The sequence below is a fragment of the Mustela nivalis genome (genome assembly GCF_964662115.1).
Source record: "Mustela nivalis genome assembly, chromosome: X".
NCBI classification, from domain to species: domain Eukaryota; kingdom Metazoa; phylum Chordata; class Mammalia; order Carnivora; family Mustelidae; genus Mustela; species Mustela nivalis.
The window spans coordinates 101,048,902-101,072,355 of record NC_139040.1 but is presented as its reverse complement, the minus strand read 5'-3'; the positions used below and the strand labels follow the sequence as shown (position 1 = coordinate 101,072,355).

Here is a 23,454-nt window from a genome sequence, read left to right as displayed (position 1 = left end):
GACATATATTTTTCTCATATCCAGTAAGGTAGGGTGTACATTATTACTTGTTCTCAGCCAGTGTGACTGATTACACTGGGCTGTCCCTCCTTCAGAAAGAGTGATGGGTGACAGTTTACTTATTTCTTTTGCCTAGTTTTTAATCTGCCATTACATTGTGTGCTGGTGATCATGTTTGACACAAAATGGCTAAAAAATGTTTAAAATGGATAATGTTGGATATAGAGAAAAAGAGGCAAGAAAGAAAATCAAATCTTATGTCAAAATGCACATTTTTAGGGCTGCTATACAGAGAAGCACTATCAAGAGCTTGATCATGAAAGTTGACAACAAAGCTCAGCTAGGAGTTAGGGACTGGTGGAAGTTTTTGACATTAAGAAGGGTATTACTGACATTGATAAATATCTATGGAGCAAAGATTGTATATAAGGCATTAATCTAGGTGCTTGGGATAAAGCAGGGAACCATGGAGACAAAAATGCCTGTCCTCATGGGGATTACATTCTAGGAAAAGGAGACAGATAAGAAACAACATAAATCAGTAAAAATATATGGTGAATAGATACTAATGGTTGGCAGGGGAGGGTTACAATTTGAATGCTAAGTTATGGAAGACTTCATTGAAAGATGAAAGGGCAAATATATCTTTTGAAGAGTATTCTAGGAAGAGAAAACTTTCTTTTTTAAAAAGATCTTATATATTTGAGAGAGAGAGAGCGTGAGGGAGGGAGGGTCAGAGGGAGGAGAAGACTCTCTGCTGAGCAGGGCTGCATGGTGTCCATGCAGGACTCCATCCTCGGACTCCGGGATCATGACCTGAGCCAAAGGCAGACGCTTAACCCACTGAGCTACCCAGGCGCCCCCAAAGAAAACTTTCCAAGTTAAGACTCTGACTAGTATGTTTGAGAAATATCAAGGCAGCCGGTGTGGCTAGAATTGAAAGAGCAAGGGGAAGAGTAAGAGAGAGGTCAGAGAAGTATGAAGGGCAAGATGGCAGTGTGCCTTCTGGGCTGTCCTATGGGCTCTAGATTTTACTTTGAGGGGCAGGAGCAACACTGCCATCAACCAGAAGATTATATTATTCAGGATGCTATTTTGAGATGGGGCTATAGGGGACTAAAGAGCAGAAGCAGAAGAGGTCTCCAAGGTTTAGTTAACTAAGCTAAAAAATCAGAGAAGCATTTCCAAAGATAATGTACTATAAGGACTAGACATAGCTCTGATTCAGTTACCGGAATTTCTAGGTAAACCATTTCTAGGATAAGCCCTTAGAACAAAACTTTGGAAAACTTTCTGAAAGTATTTTTAGATGGTTTATCCCATAAAATGTACTAACCCTGAAGTGTTGAGGTTTGACAGTCATAAAATTACTGAGATTTTTTTATATTCACCCTGAGAGGGCAATGATTTACATCAGAGAAACCCTTTGATTTTAATATTTTCTTCCTGGATAGTTTTGCATAATTTTATGTGATTTCCTTGATGAACCCACTAAAACTATTTTCCATCCATAGTTTTGCATAATCTGCACAATAAGGAAATCCTGAGGAAGAACTAGGAACTGGGCAATTCAGCAAGATCACAGAAACCATGTGTTGGGAGCTGCTTGTCAGCAAATGCTGCAGAGATTCTGTAAAGATCAGGACAAATCTTGCAGATAAGGGCAAAATAACTGTCTTTGGGAAGATTTCGTATAGGTTGCATATTTCTTTGTGGGGTCATTGCTACTTCTAAAGAATCCAACTAGACTTATTATTTTGCAACACAATTTTCTGTGTGCCTGCATACTTCCTGCCTCCCTGTCCAGAGTTCCCCCAAAATATTCCTCTTCCCAACTATTTGTTGCCCTGTTGAGGGGGCAATATAGATTATAGGAGACTTTATGGCATTGGATGAGGGGAAGCTAGCAAAATATTCTAGTTACCTTTGCTGCACAAAAAATTACCATTAACCTTAGTAGCTTAAAAAACTATTTTATTTTGCTCATAAGTTTGTGGGTCAGGAATTCTGGAAGGGATTGGGACGGTGGTTCTCATAGAACTTCTGTTATCTGAGGGCTCAGGCAGACGGTACATCCGAGGTGGCTCACTCGCATGGCTGTCAGCTGATGCTGTCAGCTGGACGGTCAACCCAAGCACCTGTAAGTGGCCTCTTCATGTCGTCTGCATTTCCTCACAATATGGTCACCTCGAGGTAATCAGATTCTTACAAGGCGGTTCAAGGCTCCAACTAGGACTGGTCCAGCATGTAATACAGAAGCCACCACCATTTTGTTTGTTTGTTTTAGCTTTGGATGCCGTGCAGTATAATTTTTAACACATTCTATGGTTATAAGTTAGTTATAAGTCCACTCAGATTCAAGAAGAGGGGACACGTACCCTACCGTCTGATAAATGTCAGGGTCCAATGGCAGAGGAGCACGTGGCATAGATGTTGTTAAGGCTGCATTTGGAAAATGAAATCTCCTACACCTGGTTAGTTGGTAAAAACAGATTGTGTGAAGTCACTGTAAAGTGTACAGGTCAGCAGCCCATGGAGAGATAAAGAAAGGAGGCAGAAACTGCAGAATGTCTTCATTCTTGCATTCACAAGAACAAAAGGATCCAAGAAACAGACCTCAAGTCTGGGTAACTTTTAATTGTCTTTATTCTGCATTCTACACTCCAGGTTTGCTTGCTATGATGATCTCATAGTAATTCATCCATCATTTCACAAACTTTTATTGAGTGCCCGCTACATGTGCCAGAGGCTATTCTAGGCTCTTGGTGTCTATCAGTACATAAGTGTAACAAAAAGCCCACCATCAAGGAGAGTGTATTCTAATGGAGTCATGATATTAAAATAAGCAATGTGAATTAAGTAAATGGCAATTGGAGGCAAGGCCTCATGTGGTCTAAAACTAGTTCCACCCTGAAGGATGTTCTGACTGAAGTTTTCCCAGGTGATTGTGCAACAGACCAAGTGGTGGGATCTTTGGGAAAGACATTTATAGTTAAAAGGGCTAATTTGTCCCAGGAGTTTAAGAAGGCTTCCGGATACCGCAAACTTCTTGCTTCTCCCAAATCATGTTGTCTCACATCCAACTGGTAACCTCTGTTCTACTTGTTGGCATCACTGTCCAACACCCCTAGGAGCCCCAGTAATTCACCCCACCCTGTATACACACCCTTTGCCATCTACTTCAGAGTTGCATAAAGACACCCTGCATTTTTCACGTGATTTGCCAATAGATTAAGGCGGGTAAAATGTGTCAGTTTTAAGACCAGATCTAAAGAAGTCTTGCACGGGTTCACCTGGGCTCTTGCCCTGCTGCCACCGCCATGCAGGCATGCTGGGGTTGGCTGCAGGGTGAGAGACAGACATGTGAACCAGAGCCCAGCTGCACCGATTTCCCCAAGCAACAGCCAGCCCACCCCCAGACACATGAACGAGCCCAGCCAAGATCCCAGATGCATGAACAGTAAACTTACTGTTACAGGCTACAAGATTTTGTGGTTGCCTGCTATGCAGCATTTTGGGGCAACGGGTGGGGGGTTGACACAACTGAGAAAAGGCAGAGCTCCTTCTCGTGGAGACCTGCTTACTGGTCTTACTTTTTTTTTTTTTCTTTTTTGAAGTCAGTGAGCACAAGTCCCTGTCGTTGCTGCTGGTGTTACCCTGGTGCTGGGATTCGTGAAAGGAGTCAAAAGGAGCAGAGTTGCCTCTAGATGCATGACAGAGGGGAGGTGTGGAGGAATGAAGTGGAATACGGCTTCATTCCTGCCTGTGAAAGTGCATTTTAGGTCTCCTTGTGTGAAGGAACAAAAGTCACTCCTGTTTACCACCACTGAGGGATGAGGAAGAAATCCACAAGAGAAACATTCCAGTTGCTCCTTTGATATGCTTAACCCATCAAGCTCCCTGCCTAAAAGTGGCCTTAGCTTTTTGTTTGTTTGTTTTTGTTTTTAATTGTAATTCAAAACAAACCTGTTTTGGCAGAATTATAGGAGGAGAGAGGCCACAGCATCCCCTATGTGGCTATCAATCCCGGCAGGAATCTCGCCAAACAGAGCTCCTTTTCCAGAATGCTTCGAGCAAGGATGGAGGGGCAGGCTATTTAATCTCTACTTCCAAATCATTGTGACAATTACCACTTTTGAGGAAAAAACTGCCTCCAAACAGAACTAGCCTTTCAGGTAAATGGAGCAGTTGCTCTCCCCACCAAGCGTCAGAAACTTTTCCACGAGTCACTTATTCTTTCGTGTTTCACACAACAAATACCCCTGGGAGAGATGACCTCTTTGGCCTTCACTTGTCAACACTTTGGGAATGGAAGAATTATTTTAAAACAGCTGAGCAAAAGAAAGGCAACTTTTTTTGTGTAATTGTTCATTTTCTGTCTTTCTCAGTGGACGGCAGGGTCCAAGAGGTGTAGGACCCTGTCTGCTTTGTTTATCCATCTAGTTCCAGAGTCCAGGACACATATGAGACTCTCAATAACGCCTGAGGAAGGAAAGCAGCAGGGAAAAACAGAAGGGAGGAAGGAGATAACTAAGGACCCGCAGAAAAGGGTTAAAAATGCTGAATTAAAATTCGCACGCAGCATTTGCCCTTATATTCAGTTAATGACTTACGATGCATGCATGGGAGGGAGGGGTCTCTAGAGTAGGAGAAAGACAGAGCCGCCATCCTCTTACCTTAACCTGGTGTGGTTCTTTGCATTTTTACTCCTGTGTACTCCAAGAAGAACATGACAACCAAGGCCAAGAAAGTTTCCCTATGGGGCTTTCCACCGATTCCATGCTTGAAACGTGATGTACTCAAAGCCCTCAGCCTTTGGGATGGAAACATTCAGAATGAGAACTCCAAAGTGACCAAAATGAGAAAACAAGTTTCTGGAGGGCTCTCCGTTTTTTCCTAGCCAACTCCCCCCCCCCTCCCCTACCTCGCCCCAGTTCAGTGGCTTCTCAACCTTTAATGTGCATGTGAATCACCTGGGGATCTTGCTAAATATGCTGATTTTGATTCGATAGCTTTGGAGCGAAGTCTGAGCTGCTGCGTTTTTAACACTCTCCCAGGTGATGCTGATCGGCTGACTCGAGGACCACACTTTGAGTGTAGTGTACTAGGGACTCGAGGTCTTCACCTCCAGCGTCAGGTGTGTGTGTGCCGAGCCTCAGCTTTCCGGATCGGTGTCCCGCACGTCCCCGGCCTTCCGCCGGGAAGGGAGGAGCCGGGGGCGGAGCGGGAGGAGTGGCGCGGGCCCCGCGTGGGTCCTGCCGGAGATCACCTCGGCCCCTTGGAGAGGCGGCCGAGCTGCGGCGGCGCAGGAGGGGGCGGGTTCGGCGAGGGCGCGGCCTCTCGGAGGGGGGCGTACGACGCGCGTCCCCAGCGCCCGCCTGGGCCACTCGGGAGCTTCCCGGCAGCCCGGTGCCCCACTTGGCAATCCGCTCCGTGCTTCTTCCTCGCGCCCGCCTCCTCTTGTCACCTCCCGTCTCAGCCTCCCTGCTCCATCCCCGCCGCATCAACCGCCGGCCGAGTGCCTCCGAGAGCGAGAGGTGGTGCGCGGGGCTGCAGGGCGCGCCCTCACGCGGACCCCGGCCCGGCTTTGGGGGGCACGGGCAGCAGCATGGACACCAAGCGCTGCTTCGCCAACCGCTTCGATGACTACCAGGGCAGTCTGCTGGCGGGCCAGTGCGAGGAGGCGGTGGCGCCCTTGGTCACCGCCACCATCGAGCGCATCCTTCAGGAGCTGCCCCCGCTCGGGGGCGGCGCTGAGGCCCGGGGGGCGGCGGCCGCGGCCAGCAGCTGCCAGGGCGGGCTGTACGGCGGCGTGGCCGGGGTGGCCTACATGCTCTACCACGTCTCGCAGAGCCCGCTCTTTGCCGGGGCCCGGGAGCGCTACCTGCGCTCGGCCAAGCGCCTCATAGACGCGTGCGCCCGCGCCGAGGAGTGGGGCGAACCGGACGCCGACACCCGCGCTGCCTTCCTGCTCGGGGGAGCGGGCGTGTACGCCGTCGCCACGCTCGTGTACCACGCCCTGGGCCGGTCCGACTACGTGCAGCCGCTGGGCAAGTTCCGGGCTCTGTGCGCCGTCTGCGCGCCGGTGTCCTTCCTGGAGTGCGGCTCCGACGAGCTGTTCGTGGGCCGCGCGGGCTACCTGTGCGCCGCGCTGGTGCTCAAGCAGAAACTCGCCCAGGAGGTAAGAGGCAGCCCCGGCCGCGGGGGGGCGCTCGCCGCCTGCCCGGCCCTTTCCCCGGAGTCCCGGCTGCGGGAGCAGCGCACCCCTACCCCCTGTCCTCCGCACGCCTTGTTACTCTGGCGCTGTCGTTTCCTCAGTCTCCAGAGGTTCATCTGTTTTTGTCCGTCTACCCCCCCCCCCTTTTCAGTCTCTCAATTGTTGGGATTCCGCGTCTTTGCGCTTTGTTCTTGTTTTACGCCGAACGTGGCATCTCCCCAGATGCCTCCTTGCCCAACAGCTTCCTGGAGGCCCTTTGGGGCGGGGGGAACTCCTCGAAAATGAAAGGGATTTCCCTTCTCTTGACCCTCCTGTCGAAAAGCTGAAGCACCCTCGAATGTCAAGACTGCTGGCAAAGTATTGGAAGTTTGGGGGGCTGCTTAGGTTTTCATGGTTTCCATGGCTAACGTGGAGGTAAATGGCTTTGACGACAGCCCAGCCCCCTCCCTCCCGCCGGTCCCCCGCGCCGCTGTCTCTAACCCAGAATTACGGCCCAGCTGCGGGTCTGATGGGCTGACTGTGGTTGCTTACTATTCGGTTAATCTCAGGGCTCTTTTAAAATGCCTGTCTAATGGGGGAGTCCTCTTTGAGACGCATTAAAGGAGACAGAAGTTCACCCCATTGTAATCGAATGTGCATTTTTCATTCTAAAACACGTAGTTAGGATTGTCAAGATGACGACGTACTTAACAGGGCAGGTTTTCTTAATGAATAGCTTTCCAGTGGCTCCTTGAAGTGAATTGGATTTCACAACTACATATTTTTTTTTTCTGGATTCACTTTGAATACAGCATGTGACCATTAGAGGAGAATGTGCCAGTTCCTGTGGAGTAAGGGGGGAAAATCCTCCAAAGGATCATAGTAACTAGAACTGAGAGAGAGGCATTTTCATTCATAACCCAGTGGAGCCAATATTGTTCTAGGGAGGAAGTGACACATTCAACATGACTTTATTTGGGTGAAAGAGGCGTTTGAAGAAAAATTAAAGGTACACAGTGTTTTTAAAGTGTAATTAACTTAGATAACTTCTAAGATAACAGAGGCAGACTTGATTTTTTTTATTTATAGAAGGTGAGGTTGATACAAATGAGAAAAAAATCAGTAAAGACTGTGCACTGTGCTAGCACGGTAGCAAAGATCTGTGTGACAACGTTGTCTTGAAATAGTTCACTCTGCTTCTGAGTCACTGTTATCTGCTAGCAGTTCCCCAAGGGCCCTTCCAGTTGTAGAAAACCTTTCAGAAGGCCACAAGGCTATTTACATATCATTTGCATTTCATTTGCATCTGCTCCTCAGACCTTGCTGTGTGGTGGTAGGCGATTTTCAAATTCAGGGCTTTTTTGGCCTGCTTTCCCTTTGTGTGCCTTGGGGTCTTCTCTCCAGATTGGGGTGGTGAAGAGTGGGAGACCCATTAGGTCATACAGATGGACACAGACCTCAAGGACTCATTGCCCCAAAACTGGTGGCCCAGGGCCAGTCTGCAACCCTGATCCAAACAGACATTTATTAAGACCTCTCTGCTGCCCTCCTGCCAAACCAAATCTGTCTTTTTATACTAATCAATTTGAGGTTCTTTGGCCCCTACTCCCAGGAGACAGAACAAGTTCTGAGGGTTGTTCAGCCTCTCCCCCAGCCGCCGCCACCACCACCACCACCAAAACCAGCTCTTAACCTGAGCAAATAAGCTAGGCTCCCTGCCAGCCTCAGCTGCAGTAATCTGAGAAATTCAGGCTTGAAAAGTGCAGGGCAGGGGCTAAGCACGCCTGGCTGGAAGCCCTTCTGAGGGGAAAATATGTCTCCTGCGCCATCCCCACTCCTGCACCCTAGCCAGCATATGGCTTTGCCCTCAGTAGATGATCCATAAACGTTGATTAAATTGAGTTGCCAACTTCTGTCATTTCTCTATAAATAATCTGTTATTATGTCCTGGGTTTCTTTCCTTCCAATGTCATTTATATTCACTTTGCTCTGGCAATTCCTTCAGTTATCACCCTAGTCTGTATCCTCCCCACACTACTTGGCACAGCTTTGGCACCTAATAAATAGTTGAATGAATGAAGCCCCATTTACTGGGATTAGTGCAATATACTCAGCTGAATTCTCTCAAGCCATTACATGTACCTCTTAGAAACCAATCTTAGAAGCACTTCATTATGCCATTTCCCCCATTCAGCATCCTGCAGTGGCTCCCTATTACCTTCTCTCCAGGGACTTCTCATCTTTCTCAGAGCTCAGATCCTTAAAATGGCCGACAAGGCCCCACATGATTTGGCCCCCCTGCAAACCTATTGCTCTTCTGCTCACTCTGCTTCAACCACACTGGCCTTTTTGCTGTGCCAGGCATTTCTTGTCTTGGGGTATTTGTACTCGCTGTTCCCTCTGCTTGGAATACTCTTCCCCTAGCTATTTTTATAGCTAGCTCTTTGACCTTGTATAGGTCGCTGCCTCATCAGTGAAGCCTTCCTTCCCTGTTCACCCTCTATGAAACTGCAACCTTGTCCCCTGACTTGATGCCCTTTACTTGTTTCATTTTACTTGTTTATGTCTTTTCCAATTAGCAGGTAAGCTCCATACGTGTAGAGAGGTTTTATTTTATCGTTATAGTCTCATCATTAAGAGGGTACCTGGGACATATTCAAGTTCTCCCCTTTTCCTTTGGGATTATTGCAGATACTGTTTATGGCTTGCTTTGCCACTCATTCTGAATGGTGAATATGTCCTATTGGTCGGTATCCTTTCTTACCACCAAGGTCTCAGTAAATATGTGTTGCCCGAATAAGTGAATACCAGTTTCTTGGAAGTTTTGCCTGAGATCAAGCTTAACCTTGAGACCGGTGTTTGTTAAACTTGAACGTTCATGGGAATCACCTGCAGATCTTGTCAATAGAATACAGACCGATTCAGCAGGCCTGGCATTAGGCCTGAGGTTCTGCATTTCTAGCAAGTTCCCAGGTGATGCTGCTGGTCCAGGGACCATGCTTTGAAGGAGCAAGGCGATGCAGTGCGGCACAGGATTGGGCATACCAGTCATGTCTTGCTATAAGACACCATTCTTTGAAGCTTATATATTTTTTTATAAGGTTGTCGTTGAGAATACTGATTACTCTATCCTATCATGCTTTCATTATAAGGACCCACAAGGGGAATTTCTCTCAGTACTTAGAGTACAGAAATGGTTGTGCTCTAACTGGAAATTGATTGAATTTTTTAATCTTCAGAATATGTCACGTAACTGACATGTTTCTCACTTGATGCTGGTTACTAGGAAGCCTGTGGCCAAAATTGCCCACATATCTGATTATAAAGTGCCTTATGTACTTACATATACTAGCATTTAATTTGGGTTAAATTTTTTTCTTCCTTAGTCTACACTTTTTTGACTTCCTTCCATCTGATTTTATTATTTGTATCGATAAGATTCAGAGATGAGAAAAAAACGTGTGTTGATGTATGTACAGAGACAGCGACAGGAAGAGTCGCTCTAACCAGGTAATATATTTTTGTTCAATTTGGCTCTCCTGGAAATACTCAAGGGAAGTAGCTTTGACGGTTTGTTAAGCAGATATCCTTGAGCAACGGGGCACTGAAGTCCTATGAAATCACACCATAAAAACTTATATTGGGTCCATTCTGCTTTCCAGATTGGGGGAAATGTAGCTGGGAAAAGTTAGAAATGGTGGAGGGATAAAGGGGAGGCCTAGGGACCACAGTTAAAATAATAGCTTTACCACTGGGTGACATTGAACAAATAATTTTATATCTCTGAGCCTCAATTTCCTCACTTCTAAAATGGATGAATGATAGCTTCCTTTTCACTTAATTCTGTCATTTATTCCTTCATTCCATGAATGTCAGGTTTTTACATGTACCAGGCCCCTTGCTAGATGCCAGGAGTTAGTAGTGAGCAAAAATCAATATAATTATGTTGTGGCAAGTGCTCTGAAGGAAGTAAACAGGAAATACCTGGGGGCAGGGCAGGACAGAACAGGAGAGGGGTGGGATGCTCCCTGGCAGAGGATAGCCAGGAAGACTTCTCTGTGGAGGTGATGTCCTGGCTCATCATTGAAGCCTGAACATGAAGCGGCTGCTTTAAGAGTAGGCATTCCAGACAGCAGAGACCGGAAGGATGAAGCCCCCAAGGTGCAAATCTGCTTGTAGATTTCAAAGAAGTGGAAGGCCGCCCAAGTGATGGGAGCAGAATGAGCCAGGGCTAGAAGGATGAGAGAGCCCTCAACCGACTGCGTAGGAGCTGTGAGCCGGCTCAAACAAGATCCTGCAGGGCCAGGTCAGTCAGGAGTTGAGGCTTGTCTCTGGTTTTAATGGTCATGTCTTCCTCTTACTTACCTTTAAAAAGATCACCCTGGTTTTCTGCATGGATAGTGAATTGAACAGTCACAAGGAGGGCTAGTTTCATGGGGTCCAAGCCCCTTTTGTGCCAAGGATCCCTTTGTAAATTTGGTGAAGCCATCGCTAGATCTTTTTCCTTTCGTTCCTTTTTTTTTTTTTTTAAAGATTTATTTATTTGAGAGACAGGGAGACTGAGAGAGAGAGAAAGCATGAGCAGAGCAGAGGGAGAGGGAGCAGCAGGCCCCCGGCTGAGCAAGGACCCCGCCCGACATGGGGCTCGGTCCCAGGACTCTGGGATCATGACCTGAGCTGAAGGCAGCCACTTAACCGACTGAGCCACCCAAGCGCCTCCCATCAATACCTCCTAGAATAACATTTTTAGGTGCATAAAATCAAACACTTAGGGTTACAGAGGAAGCCAGTTATATCAACATTCAGTTAACAAAACGTTTGAAAAATTGTGATGCAGTAGCCTGTGTGTTTCTTTATTAACACGTTAAATAACAAGATTTCGCAGCAAGCCTACGGATTATGGTACCTTTGAAAGAGTGATGAGGGTCAGTGATATTTCGAGCTGTCTTCAACAACTGCAGTGTGATAGGAATATAGCTGTGATTTCTATAGGTGGCAAAGTCACAAGTACTTGAGTGGTTCGTGGTCTGCATTTGTAATGAAAGTAAATGTGAAATTGTTTAAATGAGATTTGAGGAAATACAGATGTGATTTTATTTCCCCAGCCAAAGGGGGCTGGAAGTTGCTGTGGTGACTCACTTTAGATCAAGTGCCTTTGCTTGGCCCACAGTAGCTGCATAATGGAATCAGAGTTGTTCCCTTTTGCATCCATGAACAGAAAATCAAAAGTGATTCTGAACATCATATAGAAAATCACACCAGATACCAGGAATATATCTTCCTTCCGTAATTATATATATCTATTGCTAGATTGTTAATTGGGTCCTTGGCTCATTCCTAAGGCAGGTGGTTGGCAGCTGTGTAAGTGGTGATGCTTTTAGCCGCAAATAGTAGACTGTCCAATAAAAAGTGATCTGAATAATGGGAACATCTAGTACCTCACTTTCTAAGGGGTGTAGAGCTAGGCCATTACAGATTGGCCCAGCAACTTGAGAAGGTCATCCGAACCCAAGCCCTTTCCAGCATTTTTCTCTGCAATTTTCAGTGTAGGAGTGTCCTACTCTCTAGGGTTGCAAGATGGCCACTGTCATTCCAGACATGATGTTCCCATTCAACTAAAGTAGAAAGGAAGAGTCTGAGGCTTTTTTCTTGCTTCTTTTAAAAAATCATGTAAAACATTTATACTTGAAGAATTTCCCTTCTGCCTCATTGTCCAGCACTTAGTCACTGGCCACTTCTGGTTTCAGGGGAGGCTGGGAAGATTATGTCCTTCATTTTTAACCTGGATCATTGAATGCAGGCTCTGACAAAAAAGAGGAAAGGAGAAGGAAAAAGCTGTTGCATGGATACCAAAATGTCTGCCTCCTGATGTCCCTTGGCAAGGTCTGTCTTATGACCTCCCACTTCCTTGGCTGTTGTGAATAATGTTGCCATGAACATGGGCATGCATGCATCTCTTTGAGATCCTGTTTTCATTTCCTTTGGATCAATATCTACAAGTGGAATTGCTGGGTCATAGGGTAATTCTTGTCTCTCTGATGACAGCCGTTCTAACAGGGGTGAAGTAAGACCCTATAGTGGTTCTGATTTCCAGTTTCCTGGTGGCTAATGATGTTGAACACCTTTGCCGTTACCCATTGGCCATGGGTATGTCTTCTTTGGAAAAATGTACAGTTCTTCTGCCCATCTTTAAATCAAGTTGTTTATTTTGCTATTGAGCTGTAAGGAGATGTTTATATATTTTTGATATTAACCTCCTATTCAAGTAGAGTTTGCATATATTTTCTTCTATTCCATAGGTTGCCTTTTCATTTTGTTCATGGTTTCCTTTGCTGTGCAGAAGCTTTTTAGTTTGATGTCATCCCATTTACTGATTTCTGCTTTTGTTCCTTGTGCTTTTGGGGTCCTATCCAGAAAATCATTGCTAAGACCATGTCAAGGGGCGTTTTTTTTTTTATTTTTCAAGATTTTATTTATTTATTTGACAGACAGAGATCACAAGTAGGCAGAGAGGCAGGCAGAGAGAGAGGGGAAGCAGAGTCCCTGCTGAGCAGAGAACTTGATGTGGGGCTCCATCCCAGGACTCAGAGATCATGACCTGAGCCGAAGGTAGAGGCTTAACCCACTGAGCCACCCAGGTGCCTCAAGGGGTGTTTTCTTTGCTTTCTTCATATTTCACAGTTTCAGGTCTTATGTTTAAGTCTTTAATCCGTTTTGAAATAATTTTTGTGAGTGGTGTAAGATAGGAGTTCAGTTTCATTTTTCTGCATGTGGTTATTCCGTTTTTCCAGCACCACTTACTGAAGAACTAGCTTTTCTCCATTGATTTGTCTTGGCTCCCATGTCAGATGTTAGTTGACCATATATGTGTGGATTTATTTCTGGACTCCTGATTTTTTTCATTGGTCTATATGTCTGTTTTTATGCTGGTACCATACCGTTTTTATTACTATAGCTTTGTAATATAGTTGAGAATCAGAAAGTGTGATGCCTTGAACTGTACAGTTCTGCCTTAGAATTGCTTTGGCTATTCAGGGTCTTTTGTGGTTTCATGTCTTTTAGGATTTTTCCTAGTACTATGTTGACTAGGTGTGGTGAGTGTGAGCAACTTTGTGTCTTGCTCCTGATCTTGGAGGAAGAGTGGTCAACCTTTTATCATTGAGTATGATGTTTGTTAGCTGTGGGCTTCTCTTATATGGCCTTGATCATGTTGAGGTGTGTTCTTTCTATATCCAATTTGTTGAGAGTTTTTATCATAATTGGGTGTTGAATGTAGTCAAATGCTTTTTCTGTATGTCTTGAGGTAATCCTATGATTTTTTTTGTCTTCTATTAATGTGCTCTATCACATTTAATAGCATATGCTGAACCATTCTTACATCACAGGGATGAATCCAATTTGGTCATGTATGATCCTTTAATGTGTTGTTGAATGTGGTTTGCTAGTATTTTGTTGCAAATGTTTGCATCTTTATTCAATAGGGGTATTGGCCTATCTGTAGTGCTTTTATCTGGCTTTGGTGTCAGGGTAATAATGGCCTCATAAAATGAATTGGAAGTGTCCCCTCCTTTTCAGTTCTTTTGGAGGAATTTGAAGATTGACATTCTTTTTTAACTGCTTGGTAGATTCCTTCAGAACCTGTGGGTCCTGGTCTGTCTCTGATGACAGGTTTTTGGTTACTGATTCCATCTCCTTACTCCTTATTGGTCTGTTTAGATTTTCTATTTCTTTTCTTTTTTTTTTTTAAGATTTATTTGTTTGACAGATCACAGGTAGGTAGAGAGACAGGCAGAGAGAGAGAGGAAGGGAAGCAGGCTCCCTACTGAGCAGAGAGCCTGACATAGGGCACAATTCCAGGACACTGGGATCATGACCTGAGCTGAAGGCAGAGGCTTTAAACCACTGAGCCACCCGGGTGCTCCGATTTTCTATTCTTAATTTTTTTAAAAAAAGGTTTTATTTATTTGTGTGACAGAGCACAAGTAGGGGGAACAGCAGACGGAGAGGGAGAAGCAGACTCCTTGCTGAGCAGGGAGCTCGATGCAGGCCTCTATTCCAGGACTCTGGGATCCTGACCAAAGGCAAAGGCAGACGCTTAGCCAACTGAGCCACCCAGGCACCTCAGTTTTCTATTTTGTCATGATTCAATCTTGATAGATTGTGTGTTTCTATGAACTCATCCATTTCTTCTAGATTGTTCAATTTGTTGGTAGTATATAATTGTTCACAGTAATCTCATACCCTTTGTATTGGGGTGGTGTCATTTACTATGTCTCTTTATTTCTGATTTTATTTGAGTCTGTTTTCTTTTATTATAACTACAGGTTTGTCAGTTTTGTTTATCATTTCTAAGAATCAATTCTTAGTTGGTCTTTTCTATTGTGTTCCTGGTCTGTATTTTATTTCTGCTCTGTATAATGTTAGGTTGTTTGAGATTTTTTTCTGCCTAGTTTTTCTTAAAAATTATTACTGCCCTCATACTCAACGGGTAAAGCCAAACAATGAGAAGACACAGAAAGGTACATAACAGAATGTCTTTGAACATATTATCATTAATTTATCTTTTTAAGAAATATTCCATGTAAATTGCCTATATCTTTATCCATCTATGGAAATGATCATATTATATGTATTCTATAGTTTTCTTGCACATGACTGCATAGAAAGAGGTCTCATTCTTTATATTGGTTTGATTTAATGGCTGTAGCACAATTTAACCATTAATGATTGATAATAAATTCAAGTTTTTTTCTTTTTTTCTGTCAAAACCATGCTGTAAAGAATTCACACTTAAACATATAACATGCATATATACATATGCAATACTTACATGTAATGTGTACAGACATATACATGTCTTTTAATGTATGTTTATGTATCTTCACCTTCTGTTGCAAGTATATATATGTAGGATAACTTTTTTTATTTATTTTTTAAGATTTTATTTATTTGCCAGAGAAAGAGCACATGCACCATCACAAGCAGGGGGAGTGGCAGGCAGAGGGAGAAGCAGGCTCCCTGCTGAGCAAGGGTGGTGACCCAAGTGGAAGGCAGGCAGAGGATTTACCTCTTAACTGACTGAGCCACCCAGGCGTCCCGAGGGTAAATTTAAAGCACAACTGCTCCTTCAAAGTTTATAGATCATTTCCATTTGATAGAGATGATCAAAACTGCTTTCCAGGAAGATTTTATCAATTTCCTTTCCCTCCATATGTGTTGGGGAGTGCTGATGTTTCTACATTTTCAGTGCTGGGTTTCATCAGACTTTTTAGTAGATGAGAAACTGATAGGTAGAAAATGAGGACGGAAGTTTCTAGGGCAGAAAATGAGTTTCTGTTGTTTCCTTCGACACTCAGCGAACAGAATGCATAGGCAGGGTTTCACTCATTCTGGGTTTGAGTGGTCTCTCCAAGCAGCTGTGTGTTATGCACTGCTTATGAAAACCCCACAACTTTGGCTTGAAATGACAGCAGGTTGGAGAGTGTGGTTTTTTGTAGGCCGAGTCCAGTTCCTCGTTGCCTGCTTACAGACCCACCCACAAGCGGGGCACATCTATGAGCTACAGCTTACATCCTCTGTTACTCTTGAGCCAGAACCCTGTGATTGTTAGAAGGATGTAGGGACAAACTTTATAAGTTTGATAAGCACTTTACATATTTTGTGTCCTTTAATACTACCAGCAACCTTATGACTCAGGCGCCATTGCTATCTCCATCATACCCAGTGAGGGAACTGAGGTGCCCAGAAGCTAGGGAACTTCTTTAGGTTACACCCCTAGTCAGCGGTAGAAATGGGGTTCTGCCCCTGCAGGCTGGTTGTCAAGTCTGTGCTTTCTGTTAGTGCTCCTTATACTTAACTGTGCGCACAGATCTCCTGGGGATCTTGTTAAAAACCAAGTTTTGATCCAGTAGGTCTAGGTTAAGGCCCAAGATGCGGCATCCCTAGCAAGTTCCCAGGTGATGTTGCTGCTACTGGTTCACTGAGCAGACTTGAGAGTAAAAAGCTCTAAATCACTATTTTTCTTCCAATTTTATGGGATTGCCTATCAACAGATTTGATGGATTCCCCCCAAACTTCATGATTTTCATCATTTGTCCTTTGTGCTGAAAATGATATCTTCCATAAATGCCAGACTATTAGCTCTTCAGGTCATAGTTAATGCTGAAGGAAAGATTCACTGCCTGGCACATCTCCTTGCAGGTTTAAGAACTCTGTTAACAATCTGTGAATGAATGTGTGGATTCCTTTTTTTTTTTCCTGATAAATATAATTTTGTACTATATATACAAGGTTTTTTTTTTTTTTTTTTTTTTTTTTTTTTTTTTGGAGGGGAGCAGGGTGGGGGGTTTCGGTGAGCCTGGTGGTGGGTATTTAGGAGGGCACGTATTGCATAGAGCCCTGGGTGTGGTGCATAAACAATGAATTTTAGAACACTGAAAAAAAATAAAATTAAAAAAAGGAAAAATAAAAGAATTTCTTTAAAGGCCCAAATACACCAAGTTCCAGCAGTTTTAAATTAGTTCATAATAATAGAAGAGACACGTCATTACATTTCCAGATCAGATAGAAAACATGATTTTGATGCTCATAGAACCCCTCTCATTTTAGAATCTTTTAATTAAATCTACCTGTGTGATATAAAGTAGTGCTGCCCCCACTCTAAATTAATTTAAATGGAAAACGCTTAGACCTTTTCCTTTTTATTTTTTATGATACAGTGATTTAAAAAATCTACCCAGTAGGGGCGCCTGAGTGGTTCAGTGGGTTAAAACCTCTGCCTTTGGCTCAGGTTATGATCTTAGCAGGGAGCCTGCTTCCTCCTCTCTCTCTGCCTGCCTCTCTGCCTACCTGTGATTTTTGTCTGTCAGATAAATAAATAAAATCTTTTAAAAAAATGTACCCAGTAATGCAGATTTCCTTAGAATTTATTTATACCTTCTCATCTGTTAAATACATTGCACCAAAATCTAAGCTTATTGTTGGCATTGTAATTATTTGGCGAGAACATGGTTTATAATTTTCTTTTTTTTTCCATAAACATAATGTATTTTTAGCCCCAGGGGTACAGGTCTGTGAATCGCCAGGTTTACACACTTCACAGCACTCACCATAGCACATACCCTCCCCAATGTCCATAACCCCACCACCCTCTCCCTACCCCTTCCCCCCAGCAACCCTCAGTTTGTTTTGTGACAGTAAGAGTTTCTTATGTTTTGTCTCCCGATCCCATCTTGTTTCATTTATTCTTTTCCTACCCCTCAAACCCCTCCCGTTGCATCTTCTCTTCCTCGTATCAGAGAGATCATATTATAGTTCTCTTTCTCCGATTGACTTAGTTTGCTCAGCATAATACCCTCTAGTTCCATCCACGTCGTTGCAAATGGCAAGATTTCATTTCTTTTGATGGCTACATAGTATTCCGTTGTATATATATACCACTTCTTTTTTTTTTTTAAAGATTTTATTTATTTATTTGACAGAGAGAGATCACAAGTAGGCAGAGAGAGAGAGGAGGAAGCAGGCTCCCTGCTGAGCAGAGAGCCCGATGCGGGACTCGATCCCAGGACCCTGAGATCATGACCTGAGCCGAAGGCAGCGGCTTAACCCACTGAGCCACCCAGGCGCCCCATACCACTTCTTCTTTATCCATTCATCTGTTGATGAACATCTAGGTTCTTTCCATAGTTTGGCTATTGTGGACATTGCCGCTATAAACATTCAGGTACATGTGCCCCTTCAGATCACTACATTTGTATCTTTAGGGCAAATACCCAGTAATGCAATTGCTGGGTCATAGGGCAGTTCTATTTTCAACATTTTGAGGAACCTCCATGCTGTTTTCCAGAGTGGTTGCACCAGCTTGCATTCCCACCAACAGTGTAGGAGGGTTCCCCTTTCTCCGCATCCTCGCCAGCATCTGTCATTTCCTGACTTGTTAATTTTAGCCATTCTGACTGGTGTGAGGTGGTATCTCATTGTGGTTTTGATTTGTATTTCCCTGATGCCGAGTGATGTGGAGCACTTTTTCATGTGTCTGTTGGCCATCTGGATGTCTTCTTTGCAGAAATGTCTGTTCATGTCATCTGCCCGTTTCTTGATTGGATTATTCTTTGGATGTTGAGTTTGCTAAACTCTTTATAGATTTTGGACACTAGCCCTTTATCTGATATGTCATTTGCAAATATCTTCTCCCATTCTGTCAGTTGTCTTTTGGCTTTGTTAACTGTTTCCTTTGCTGTGAAAAAGCTTTTGATCTTGATGAAATCCCAATAGTTCATTTTTGCCCTTGCTTCCCTTGCCTTTGGCGATGTTCCTAGGAAGAAGTTGCAGTGGCTGAGGTCGAAGAGGTTGCTGCCTGTGTTCTCCTCAAGGATTTTGATGGATTCCTTTCTCACATTGAGGTCCTTCATCCATTTTGAGTCTATTTTTGTGTGTGGTATAAGGAAATGATCCAATTTCATTTTTCTGCATGTGGCTGTCCAATTTCCCCAACACCATTTATTGAAGAGGCTGTCTTTTTTTCCATTGGACATTCTTTCCTGCTTTGTCGAAGATTAGTTGACCATAGAGTTGAGGGTCTATTTCTGGGCTCTCTATTCTGTTCCATTGATCTATGTGTCTGTTTTTGTGCCAGTACCATACTGTCTTGATGATGACAGCTTTGTAATAGAGCTTGAAGTCCGGAATTGTCATGCCACCAACTTTGGCTTTCTTTTTCAATATTTCTTTGGCTATTCAAGGTCTTTTCTGGTTCCAGATAATTTTAGGATTATTTGTTCCATTTCTTTGGGGAAAAAAAAAAGGATGGGATTTTGATAGGGATTGCATTAAATGTGTAGAATGCTTTAGGTAACATAGACATTTTCACAATATTTGTTCTTCCAATCCAGGAGCATGGACATTTTTCCATTTCTTTGTGTCTTCCTCAATTTCTTTCATGAGTACTGTATAGTTTTCTGAGTTTGCCTCTTTGGTTAGGTTTATTCCTAGGTATCTTATGGTTTTGGGTGCAATTGTAAATTGTAAATTGACTCCTTAATTTCTCTTTCTTCTGTCTTGTTGTTGGTGTAGAGAAATGCAACTGATTTCTGTGCATTGATTTTATATCCTGACACTGTACTGAATTCCTGTACAAGTTCTAGCAGATTTGGAGTGGAATCTTTTGGGTTTTCCACATGTAGTATCATATCATCTGCGACGAGTGATAGTTTGACTTCTTCTTTGCTGATTTGGATGCCTTTAATTTCTTTTTGTTGTCTGATTGCTGAGGCTAGGACTTCTAGTACTATGTTGAATAGCAGCGGTGATAATGGACATCCCTGCCGTGTTCCTGACCTTAGCGGAAAAGCTTTCAGTTTTTCTCCATTGAGAGTGATATTTGCGGTGGGTTTTTCATAGATGGTTTTGATAATATTGAGGTATGTGCCCTCTATCCCTACACTTTGAAGAGTTTTGATCAGGAAGGGATGCTGTACTTTGTCAAATGCTTTTTTAGCATCTATTGAGAGTATCATATGGTTCTTGTTCTTCCCTTTATTAATGTATTGGTTTGTAATTTTCTTATTACTGATTAAATTGGAGGAAAATGTGCATAGTAAAAATTCTTTTAAATGGATTGAATTATTTTGCCAATAATTTAACCTCCCAGTGCTCTAAAAGAGGTTGTTTTAATGAAATTACACTGTATTTATTGACCTCTAAATGTGAATATGATAGATTGTATTAATTTTTTATTAACTTGGCTGTTTTCATTTTTGCTGGTTAATGAGTGATGTTCATCATATGACAGGCCCCTACAAAACACATGGTAGATTTCCTCTATGTGGCAGGGAGGTCCTTTAATAACCCCACATGGTGATGGTCTCTTGGTAAACTGGCCAGCAATCCGTGGTGTGGTCCACTAAGTGTTTTTCTTCATGATTGACTTTCACTGATTGATCTCTGACCTATATTCAGTAATTAAGAACAATACCTTGGATGTTTGGTTTGTCCCAAAGAAAAACATGTTGTTTTCATGCATTATTTATATCTAAGTACCACTTATCTTTGCCTCATTGTTTTCTTTGTGGATTGAGTTACTAGGGAAACCCACCAAGTTAACAGACTCATTATTCTTGGGGTGCTAGCCCCTTGGACAAATTAAATTTTCAAGAAGTCATTTGATCCATCTTCTTGAAAGCTGAACAAGGAAGTGCTTTTTTTAAGATCAGGTTTTCTTTTCTGAACAGCTTTATCCATTCAACAACCCAGACAAACGAATGACTTTGACACATTGAAGTGTGAGTGTTGCTACCTGGCCCATAAAGAAGATTTTTCTCTGAAGAGAGACAGTCTTACAGACTTGATGGGTGAGAACATCATCTAAATTAGAGGTGGCAAAACAAATATTGGTCATAGCACTATGTGCAGTTAGCTGTCACTGTGCCCATCTGCTGGCTCCATTGCTTTGCATGGAATGGATTTCCTGTGCTCAGTGGTGTATTGAAATCTGGTGTCCATGGCAACCAGAACATCACCAATCTCAAAGCACTCACTGTGGGGACCAGCTGAATGTTCACTTATACAATGACTTTAGGAGGGAACCACGTTCCTAACAGACTTTATAGCTCTCGAAGGCTGAAGAGATCCAGTGCTCAGCCAGAAAGTAAGTATTATCCTCATGCACATTTCAGTAACATAATCTTACTATCTGAAATGTTCTTTCCTTGTGAGGCAAAGAGAATTACACACACATCACAAATCCCACCTGTTGAAATAGGTTGGACTCTCAATGAAGACATGAAAGCACTATGTTTAAGAGGAGAACTTACGGAGTCCGATAGCTTGGGGTTTGGATCCTGGCTCTACCACAATCATTGGTTGAGCTTTGCCAAGTTTCTTAGCATCTTGGAAGCTGAATTTCCTCGTGTGTGAAATGCAGTACTAGCAGCATTCACCCTGTAGGCGTAGGTGTGTTACGAAGATCCACTGAAAATGGGCCCGGAATGTGCTTAGCAGAGGGTCTGTCAGGTACAGGGTAAAGGCACCAAGTCAGCCATTATTAGCATTTTAAGTATGATAAGTATGATTTTCATTAATGCAAAGTGACACCCGGCGTTGGCTAAACATAGGTATGCTTTTTGGACATTGAGCCCGTCTGTCTAATGTTCTCCGCAGTGACATTCAGAGCTGCTCTGGCCCTGATCCCAACAGCAGAGCTCTGAGCTCTTCACACAGGCCACGCAGGAGATGAAGCTGAGCAGCTCAGAGAGCGCGTGTGAAAGCAAATGGAGTGGCCGGTCATCACCCCTGAAACACGAACCTATGCGTGCTGCCCTCTGCACTTTGCTTTCTCTGGCAGGAGGGCTATTTCTTTTTCGAAAATTTCAGGTCCTTTGCGGACTTATTCTAGGAATTGGCTTTCCTGAGTCTCTGATTTGTACTCCTCAGAGTAAATCGCCTAATTGGCTTACAGCGGCAGGAAGTTGCTATTGCCAAGTGACGGTGGAATATTCCTTGGTCCATTCCCCCAGAATCTGGATGGCACATTGAACAAACTCTCTCTTGCTCTCAAGTTCTCATCTTTGCTTCTAAAGATCATTTGCTTGCATGGCACAAATTCAGAATTGGAGCGAAATTTCAATAGCTGTATCTCTGGTGAAGTGACAACATCAAATGAGTTTTCCTCAGCACATGTTCTGGATCATGTATACGTGGTAGCTTGTTTCAGAAAAGGATGAATACCAATTAAGGATCCTTTCCCGTGTTCCTTAGGCTTCTGGGCTCAGAAATGATGGTTTTTCTTGCATTAATGCACTTTTCTATTTGTGTTCCAAGACTGTGTGGTATAAGCTCACTGTCAGTTGCACAAACTTAAATCAACATTTTACTCTTTAGGTCCTAACTCCTATTTGTATTCATTTATATATTTATCTGGCTCTAATAATAAAAGTATAATTATGACTTCCTCCTATTCCTAATCATTGAGTGGTTATGTATATCCATTAGTTCTGCTTACAGTCTGCAATGCCATAGCAACTGGCTTTGGGTCTTGGCCTTTTTCTTTATGGGGGTCTGTTCTGTTTGTCTCTGACCTGTGGCCTTAGGTGGGTATTTCTCACATGCGAGCACACATTAGAATCCCTTAAAGGGCTTGTTATAACACAGGTGGCTGGGCTCCATTCCCAGAGTTTCTGATTCAGTAGGTCTGGAGTGGGGCCGGAGACTTTGCACTATTAACAACTTCCAGATGCTGCTGCTCATTTAGAGATGACATTTTTAGAACCACTGCCTGAGACTATTCCCTTAACCTTGAGCAAACATCTCAGAAATAGTGGGAACTAGGAGAAGGCATAGGGGGCTAATACCACAAACTTGTTACCACCACTGGAAAATAACTCAAAAGACAGGACTTACTATATGACAGGCACTCTGATAAGCATATTATATAACCTATTATGACTCAGAGGCTGCTTTTCATCACACAGCTGGCAAAGTTGCTTAACCCATGTTTGTCTGACTATAGAACTGCTTCACTTGTAGGGCTTTAAGTAAGGTCTGATTTCTGCATGTTTTTCTACTAACGTTTACCCTGCTAAGAGGAGAGTGAGTTGTACCCAAGACATCTGGAAGAGTAGACACTCTGAAGCTGAAGGTGTCACTGAAGTGTAACTTAGAATTGAATAAAAATGGCAGTTCAGGAGCTCGTTCTGCAATTGTCACAAACATCTGGAAGCCTCGGCTTCCTGGAACACTAGGAAGGTTCAGGAATGGGAGGGTCTCAAAACCCATGGTAGTACAGGAGCTTGAGCTTTCTGAATATAGTAGAACCAGTTGCAAGCTTGATAGAGTGATTAGACATCTAGAGCCTTTCCCAAACCCAAGCAACTAGATGATGGTCTCAGGCTAGTTCTCCAAAAGCCATTTCTGGGCTGTAGACTGATGGGCAAGTGCTTCATTAAGAAAGGGCTTCTAAGGGACACCTGGATGGCTCAGTGGGTTAAGCGTCTGCCTTTGGCTCAGGTTGTGATCTCAGGGTCCTGCAGGGAGTCTGCTTCTCTCTCACTCTCCCTCCCCCCACCTTTTCTCCACCTCCCCCTGCTCGTTTCTCTCTCTCTCTCTCTCTCTCTCAAATAAATAAAATCTTTTTTTAAAAAGTGCTTCTTGGCGAAACCAGTATGGGAGGAGTGGGGGCAAGAGTAAAGGGCAGGAAGTCAAGCAAAAGTGAGATTTGGGCTAAGTCCCAGCTCTGTCTCATCCTGTAGGGGAGTTCTGGATTG

The 23,454-nt window shown here is 43.5% G+C and overlaps 1 protein-coding gene across 1 annotated transcript in view; it reads left to right on the top strand.

Annotated features, from left to right (window-relative positions):
- The first annotated feature begins 5,507 nt into the window (after positions 1–5,507).
- The window catches only part of LANCL3 (LanC like family member 3), a 105,458-nt gene continuing 87,511 nt past the window's right edge, over positions 5,508–23,454 (top strand). Inside the window, exon 1 of the mRNA XM_082717903.1 lies at positions 5,508–6,181. Within this exon, the coding sequence (XP_082574029.1) occupies positions 5,609–6,181 (573 nt within the window). The 5' untranslated portion in view covers positions 5,508–5,608. The remainder of the gene's footprint in view (positions 6,182–23,454) is intronic.